We start from the raw sequence: 8,273 nt of genomic DNA on the forward strand, positions 1-8,273 counted from the left end.
AAAAAACGGAAAAGCGCGCAGTATGTGCGCTTCCAACGAGTTCAACGTCACATTCCCATGCGAGCCGCGATCGTTGCGTCAAGTCTTCCGTCGATTGTGCCCTCAGAGCGGATCGCCCCGTCTAGTAGCCATCTTTGCGGCTCTGGTAGCCAGAGCCCCCAGGGAGCACACCAAGCCCGTCAGCGTCTCCCAGAATGTGGTTCTGCGTCGCTTGTGCGCCGCTTGGCCGACGTATCCCAGATAGTAACCGGCATACCGATCATTATTGCCGGCGCCGCGGTTCTCGTAACCGCCATTACCATTCCCGCCATTAATGCTGCTGCTGGATCTGGCGCTTACGCTGGATCTGGGCTGCTGCAGGATACTGCGACGATGCTCCTGACTGATCGGATCGATGCTCCGTCTGGGCGAAGAGACATTGCTGCCGCTGCCGCTGCTGTAGCGATGATGTCGCTTCTCCTCGTAGAGATGCTGTTGCAGCTGCACGTTGCTCAGCCGTCGGTCCATCATTTTGACCAGGTTCTGATGCACCCGTTGATCGTCCTCCGGCACCGTCGCTGGCGATGTTGCTGCCGATGGTAGCTGACGTCGAGAACTCGGTGTTGGCGACACCGGTAACTCGCGTTCCACTTGTCAGGCGTATTCAGTCTCGCTGGACGCCGATCGCTCTAAATGACCTTGATGTCCCACCGAGTGATGTTGCTGATTTGGATGTTGTTGTTGCTGCTGCTGCTGGGCCTGCGCGTACGCAAGACTCTTCTGATAGCTGAACAACTGCCGTTCGAGACCGTAGTTTTCCGCCTGCAGCGACATGATCTCGCGTCGCATCTGCTGATTGTGAACGCGACACACGTCGTCGTACTTGTGATAAGTCGCCTGGAAGAGCAAGTGACTCTCGTTCCACTCCAACCGGATAAGCAGTTGACCTTTATCCGTGAGATATGGACAATGATTTTCCTTCACGTCGTTCATGTCTACGTTAGTCTCCATGATGATACCCTCGTCGACGGATTCCTGAACGTAGTAGCGGCTGAACGGTTCGCCGGGCAGTCCAATCGCCACGACGTTTGGTCCCTCGCGCTTCAGCAGATAAGCCGACCAACTTACGTACCTGCTTGCATAAAATCATGCGCTTTATAGAATATAGCAATTAAACCAACGTAATAATATTTCTTTAAAACGTTTGAGATTTTGCATATTCAATCGCGCGTACTATATAATAGTTTCCTCTAAAATAATTTTCACGATAAATTTGATACGCACCTCAAATGATTCCTCGGCACGTTATGAATGTCTTTGTACACCAAATGAAGTCTGACCGTGTCGGAGTTGAGATCGGCGCGAATTGTCCAGGCCTGTTTGTCGCGATCGTAGCAAGGCGCGGCTGGCAAAACCGTCGGGCCTAACGCTTGTACCGCGACTTCGCAAATAGTTCTCGCCTCGAGCATCTCCAACGACACCCGGAGCGTTCCCTTGTGCGCGATCTCGGACCATCTGAACTTCGTGTGCCAGCCGAAGCCGCAACCTTCCGAGTCGGAGATGTCCTCGATCTGTCCCGAGTCGATACGCCGATCGCCCTCGCCCAGAGCCAGAATGTACCTCACTCTGCAACGGTGATCGAAACCCGACAGTCTTATCAGATAGACGCTCACGCGACTGTCCTGACCGCGGGATCCGTCCGTGTTATCCTTTCCCTCTCCGTGCGGATAGATGACCAGATTCCAGTCGAATCCACCGAACGCGAAGTAGTCGGTTTCGAGTTTGCTCGGTTTCGGCTGACCGAGCACCGACGTCGGCATTCTGACCTCGGTCATGTAGACTGTCCGCACATTCGCCATGGACAGCTCAAGCTGAAACTCGCCGTTCGGATCGGCGAAATTACGACTGTACAGATCCGCAACGGCGATGTAGTTGCGGTTACCCTGAGCGGGAGCTTCGTAAGTGAACTTGACGCGCTTGCCGGAAAAGCTTTCGTTCATGGAGAAGTGCTCCCGATTTAAAAGCGTGAACGTAAAGTCCACGTAGACGCGGAGGTTTCTTGACGCGCCGCGCCATACTAGATAGACACCGAGGACCTTGGAAGGATAAGCATCGGATAATCGTATTTTCTGGGACAGAAAGATAGATCAATACTGAAATAGAAGAGTTAGAAAGAGAGAAGACAGGATAGAGTGTACAAGAAAATGCAATTTTGTGACGAAGAAAGATTTGCATAGTTAAGAGAGTTTGAGGGGTCGAAATGTCGAGAGAGAGAGAGAGAGAGAGAAAGAAAGAGAGAGGGTACCTTTTCGCCGCGCGAGAAAGCAACGGCCCATCTCTGAAAACCGCATACTAGTTCCTTGCTGGTGACGTCCCTCTCAGGATCGCGCACGACGGTCCTAGTGACGACGAAGGAGAACACCCGCGTGCCACTGCGATCGTGCAGCTGCGCGAACCTATACAACAAAGCCATCACCGCATCTCGAGAACAGCCTTAAACCGATGGCCCGCGTTTTACGAGAAAGATTCGTCCTGGAGATAAACTAGAAAATCTGAAAAAAAAAAGAAACACGACTTATATAAGAGAAATAATAATGCTTATTACATTACACAGTGATAAATATTGATCAAAGGATGAATCTCCGGATATTGAGTTGCAGCGAAGTGATAATTAACTCCTGATTTAATAATTATTTCAATAACGCACATCTCGAAAAGACTGAATATTCTCTTGAATATTCTCTTTGAGACTCGAAGCTCGACTGCCGAAAAGTGCTTGAAAAGCTTTCCTCGGAATCTACTCAGAAATCATTCTATAGCGTCGTAATCCGCTTTCACTTCAAAATACTGCAACGCACATAAAAGTCTTTTGTGGTATTAATTGTCACGTATAACAGAGCACGATATTGAAACGAGCGAGTAGGCTTCGAGTTTTTTTTTTTTTTTTTTTTTCAACGAAAGGAAAGCGAACAAGAGCGACCTAGTTTCTCGGCGAACACCATATCTACACTGTTGTCTTTCGGAAAAACGACAAAATGTTGCGTTTAAAATTTCGCTTTTTAAAGTTTCGCGTTTGCAAAATAATAATTTTCGAACATTTCTGCGAAAACTACGCAACTGTCGTTAGTTAAAACAAAAAAAGCCAGTGAAGCGGTTAATCTGATATTGTATTGCGTTACTTTACTGTGTAGATTCGCTAATGCAGTTCCATGAATATGCAGAAATAAACCGAATGTAGTGCTCGGACGTCTTGTATCGAATTACGCAAAGCACTGCATTTTGAAACCTGTGAGAATTGCAGCGTATCATGTAACCTCGCGCTCGCATTCGCGCTATTTTCACACAATACGCTCCGTCTCTGGTTATCTAAAATGTCATGTAAATGCGAAAGCACGCCTCATCGAAAAAATCGCTAATATCATTTTTTTTTTAAATGTAAGAAATCAACGATGTGAAAAAATCAACTATGTGATACATTCTTCGTTTGTTGCTCAGAGAAATTTGTCGTTTAAAGAAAATAAGTGGATTTGTGAGTTTTTTTTTTTCCGTCCGATTTTTCTTCTATTTCGAATAACACGTATTTCCGATGACAGTTGTGTTCGATTAAGCCGATTACATTTAACGAGTTAATGGTTTCCGTCTTGCCTTTGATAAGATTTCAATAGATCGTCATGTCGGCGCTGAAGATGAGGGAGAGGGAGGAGGCTCCCGAAGTCTTCAGAGAGGCCATCCTTTACCGCGAATGGGGCCATCGACTAACAAGTCTGGGCCGATATTCCACGGCCGTATATTACTACGAAAAATCTTCCAATTTGGAAGCCGAAAATCTCAGAACGTTAATCGGACTCTGCGAAGCGCTTATGAAATATATGAGATACTTCAGCGCGAGAAAAGTGGCGGAGAAATGCATGGAAATAGGTACAACCGCGATGCATTAAGAAACTTTGTGAAATAGAAACTGAGGATGTGTAAGAACCGACGTAAAATGTCAAGTAAACTTTCTTTAGAGACGCGCTTGATATAAATTATATACATATACATACACGTATATACGAGAGAACGTTGTATTCTAATTACTTCTGTAATGTTTAAAACTTGTTTAATCTCCTACTCGTGCGCGCTTGTACACCTGTACTCGTGTATCTCGTTTTTTTGCTTTATTTAGATTTTGTTCGCGCAATATCGACAAATGTCATTTTATCTCGCAAAGAGCCGCGCCGATATAATCACGCTTTAAGCGCTCAATGGCCTTCGATAAATGTATCTCGCGCTCGATGTACCTCGATAAAATAGGCAGATACGGGTTTGTGTGATCTCTGCGTTCGTTCGTGTGCACACAGTCGTATCTCGGCCCACAGATCCCGGTCATTACAAGGTACGGCGAACGCGGATGGAAGTGCTCTTCCAGATCGGGGAGTTCGCTCACAGCCTGCGAGGCGTGCGGCGGGACGAGATGACCTTTGAGCACGGCTTTCATCAAGCCTACGGCACCATCGAGGATTGCGTCGGTCGGAACACGTCGCCTGTAGTTCTGCTGCTGCTCTATCCGAAAATACGACGGCTGCAGGAGCACCGCGAGTCTTTGATCGGCAAACCCGAGGAGGACGAGGACGAGGAGTTCGAAGGTGCGCACAATCGCGCGCACAACGCTCGGAGAACAAAGGCGGGGCAAACGACGGTGATATCTCGACGGATATATCGACGCCATCAATCGTCGAGCGAGGCGAAAAAAAAGTCGTCGTTCGGAATAACGTAGATTCTGACTTTTCTCGCGAGGCGAGATTCAATTTTCTTAGATAGTGCGCAAGAAGATACTTTTGCTTCTTATCGAAACTCGTTCCGTCGCGGGCATTAAGTCGAGCGGAGTGCGAGACCGTAATACGAGAGATTCGATCGAGTATTTTTCAATTGAGAAATCGCTCGTCTTTTAACGATTTCGTTATCTGCGACACGCGCACTGTGTTGCGGCCCGTATACGAAGTAGCGCGAAGATTGACTTTTGATCGCAGGTATTGACGAGGACGAGGCGAGATTCAAGGTGAACGATCCCGAGGTGCAACAGCAGGCGCGAATGAAGAAGCTACAGCGCGTCATCGCGAAAATGTATATGGGTTACTTGGCGATCGATAAGGATTTTCTCGAGGATATTGCGAGCCGTTCGGAAATCGTAGATTCGCCGTGCAAGAGCTCGGCCGCGACGCTGATCGCGCTCGCGAGTACGTGTCATCGCAAACTAGTGCGACTTCAAGAACTGCTGAGGATGAGACGACCGCTTTACGTTACGATCTTCCGAAAACGAGAGCTCCCGAAAGGATTCAGAATGATGATGGAACGGGAGCGAGAACTGCGCAAGAATAATATCGTTTTGGAAGCGGATTTTCTGTTGCGCCAACTGCTCGCCGCGAGAATCAGCAAGGACTATCCCACTTTCTTCAAGTTCGTGTGGCTTTGTTTCTTTGTTATAGCGTAGCGCGCGAACCGAGTATTTCATATCGTATCGCCTAATATTGTTTGAAATTGGAAACACAGTCCAACACATTCGCGATATCATTCTTTTATTGTTGAGTTTCTTGTTGTATGATTGTTTTATTTTATTTTATTTTATTTTTTTTTGAAATTCTTCTGTCGTTAGATCTGTCTATCGCATCAAAGACAAATTCGACTCGTACTCGGACAAGATGTTTCCGTTGAAACGGAGGTGCCTTGACGCGCTTTACAAAACTATAGCGTGGGTGTACATCGACGCGCGTAATTTAACGTGTTTGGACGACGAGAAAACGAAGACGAGATATTTAAAGCATCACTTGGGAATTCGAGTTGCGAGCTTGCCGCGAGATAGCGATTTGGCATGGATGCCGACTGCGAACCCGAAGGAAATGCTGAAGATGTTTCATCGGTATAATTTATTCATAAACCACAAACAGGCACACCAGAGACCTGTAGAGCGAATCATAATTTCCTTGAATCTTACATGTGCAAATGTGGAATTACGGTTTTACGTTTATATACGTTGTTTTTTTTTTTTTAATTTACGAACGGATAATGAGAAACACTTATTTTGTTTATTTATGTTTTGTTTATTTGTGTTTTAAAAAATTTTAATTTCAACTGTCAATATTATCTTCATCTTGTTGAAATAACAGTTGCTGGATATTGCTTCTCTTCGTTCAACGAGCGTTAATAATATAATTAATTTATACAATGATGAGTAATTGACAAGCATTCTATATAATCTGATACATATATAAAATTTGCAATTATAATTATTACGCACAATTAATTTGCGATAATAATTTACATTAATAAACCAATCAATTATCCCAAAACGGAATTTCAATATTTGCGGTCTGGAGCAGGAGATTAGCCATGGCATCTGCGCCGCTTGAACTCGCCTGGCTGTATCATGAATTTTGCAAAGTCCTCGTCGACATTCGTCGCTTCGATCTGGCCAGATTCTACGCGAAGAAGGGATACGACGTGGCGCAAGAGGCAAGATGTGACCAGTGGTACCTGAACATCTATCATCTGTTACTGCGAATGGAGATCCATCAGAATAATCGGAATGAAGCGAGAGAAGCCGCGATTGTGGCACGCGAAACCGCCAGAAAGCTCGGTATCGATTGTCTGGTAAAAATAAAATCTTGCACGATATCACAAACGTACACTCGTAACAGTGTCATCCAGTCGCAGTCAAATTTGCTCCACGCGATCGATATATATGTACCCGATTGCATATTATATTTAAAATTAGTTGGCACGCGCGAATGGATCGCGTCTAAAAAATATCGGAGATTAAAACCGACTCGGCGTTCGCCACCTACCGTCTTCTCGTCGCTTTAACATTAATCTTTTCTCAGAGCAATCCGTGCCTTCGTGATTTCAATTTTTTAGTAGACAGAAAATATATAGCACAGCGCGCGCGCGCGAATTATATTTATTGGAGCGCTGTTACGAGTCGCATTATATTCGGTACATAACGATAATAGAAAAGTGATTTTCTTCACCACGATTTTGCACTCCATTTCTTTGAGACGCCTTAACGACGAAGATTGTTCTTCACTCGTTAATGAAAGTTATTCTTTTTTTTCCCCTTTTATTCGAACTTCTTTAGATTATTTGCACCGTCTTGGTTTTTTTTTTTTTTTTTTGCGCCGCGAAAAGCGAAAAAGTCACTTCTGAAAAATTTCTCTCTTTGTAAAAGATAAGAACGAGGGATAAGCCTCCTTTTCGCGAGAGGCAGTTCTTTCCGTTACAGTGTGCGACACAATCGAACCGCTGAGATAGGCAAAGGATCGACAACGCGGTTAGTACAAGAGCCTCGGTCTCCCTAATATTCCCACAGATAGATTTCTATGAAAGGGCCATAGCGATCGTTGACGAGCTCGATATGGAGAGAATCAACGATTTTAACGGCATCGCTGCCAGACAGCAGCTTATCCTGAAGCTAATGCCGAAGGAGATGAAGGAAGAGGTGGATTTTCTGTGGCGGCGCATGGACGTCGTGCCCGCCAGGAGACGGCTCTCCGTCATGCCGGGCTGCAAGCCAATCGATCGAAAGTTCAAAATGCCGTCCACACGGAGGACCATATTGCCCAGCCCGCCGAAGGATCCCGAGAGGGACGCCAGGATCGCTTTGTTGAAACAGCACGCTCCGCCTCTCAAGCGACCGGGTTTCGTGGATTTCGAAGAGTTCGAGTAACGAATTCTTAACGAGAACACAGAGAAACAGTTATATGTGTGTGTGTGTGTGTGCGCGCAGTCGTTGAATTGTTCGCCTTTCATTCACATTGCCGGGCAAATTAATACCCGGATAACAGATCGCGAGGCATTAATAATTCTCACGAATATGTGATTATTTGAAGAATTGTTTGTATTTATCGGAAAGACCATTAAAAATGTTGACTCGACAAATTTGTTTGCAAAATTTGTTTATTTTTAAAAGAGATAATCTATTTGGAGAGATGATTGTTTTTAATCGTCTGGCTCGACGATAAAACGTGTCAACACGTATGCTCGCTTTAACATTCAATAATACAATTTTACGCCTCCTCATTTATTTCTATTGTTTTCCGTGGCTTTATTCAAAACCAGAATTAAACTGGGGCTCTTGCTACCGATTCGTTACAAAATTAAGAAATTCTCAGCATTGGAACTGCAGCTGTTTTATTATAATCTCGACTACGTATGGTTGATTTCTCTTTTTTTTTTTTTTTTTTACTCGTCATGCATCACATGGCACTGTCTCGTTATCCCCGCGTTCAAATCTAGTCTGACGTCTGACAGGCCCATTTCGC

The 8,273-nt window shown here is 45.3% G+C and overlaps 2 protein-coding genes across 5 annotated transcripts in view; one reads left to right on the forward strand and one right to left on the reverse strand.

The window, feature by feature from the left end:
• Positions 1-611: 611 nt before the first annotated feature.
• The window catches only part of LOC109857542, a 75,455-nt gene continuing 67,793 nt past the window's right edge, over positions 612-8,273 (reverse strand). Inside the window, exons 2-4 of one of the 2 annotated variants that reach the window (XM_020433946.1) lie at positions 2,285-2,531; positions 1,264-2,075; positions 612-1,111 (exon numbers count right to left, since the gene is read on the reverse strand). In XM_020433946.1, coding sequence (XP_020289535.1) covers positions 634-1,111; positions 1,264-2,075; positions 2,285-2,452 — 1,458 coding nt within the window. In that variant the 5' untranslated portion in view covers positions 2,453-2,531 and the 3' untranslated portion in view covers positions 612-633. Of the gene's footprint in view, positions 1,112-1,263; positions 2,109-2,284; positions 2,532-8,273 lie in introns of both variants that reach the window. The other variant, XM_020433944.1, reaches the window with a different exon arrangement.
• On the forward strand, positions 3,353-7,862 carry LOC109857540. Of its 3 annotated transcripts, none has more exons than XM_020433939.1 (7): positions 3,353-3,508; positions 3,635-3,897; positions 4,338-4,604; positions 4,989-5,415; positions 5,612-5,875; positions 6,336-6,606; positions 7,322-7,862. In XM_020433939.1, exons 2-7 carry the CDS (start codon positions 3,651-3,653, stop codon positions 7,676-7,678), a joined length of 1,833 nt encoding a protein of 610 aa, XP_020289528.1. In that variant the 5' UTR covers positions 3,353-3,508; positions 3,635-3,650; the 3' UTR covers positions 7,679-7,862. The 3 variants fall into 3 exon arrangements, with proteins under 3 accessions (XP_020289528.1, XP_020289529.1, XP_020289530.1); XM_020433940.1 differs by having other exon boundaries at positions 3,645-3,897; XM_020433941.1 differs by having other exon boundaries at positions 7,235-7,389.

This window comes from Pseudomyrmex gracilis, unplaced genomic scaffold (assembly GCF_002006095.1).
Source record: "Pseudomyrmex gracilis isolate BER0280 unplaced genomic scaffold, ASM200609v1 scaffold_163, whole genome shotgun sequence".
NCBI lineage: Eukaryota > Metazoa > Arthropoda > Insecta > Hymenoptera > Formicidae > Pseudomyrmex > Pseudomyrmex gracilis.

Coding starts and splice junctions, on each gene's coding strand:
- LOC109857540 (XM_020433939.1), top strand. CDS start 3,651: ATGTCGGCGCTGAAGATGAGGGAGAGGGAGGAGGCTCCCGAAGTCTTC. Junction 5,876..6,335: donor ATGCTGAAGATGTTTCATCG/GTATAATTTATT, acceptor GGTCTGGAGCAG/GAGATTAGCCATGGCATCTG. Junction 6,607..7,321: donor AGCTCGGTATCGATTGTCTG/GTAAAAATAAAA, acceptor ATATTCCCACAG/ATAGATTTCTATGAAAGGGC.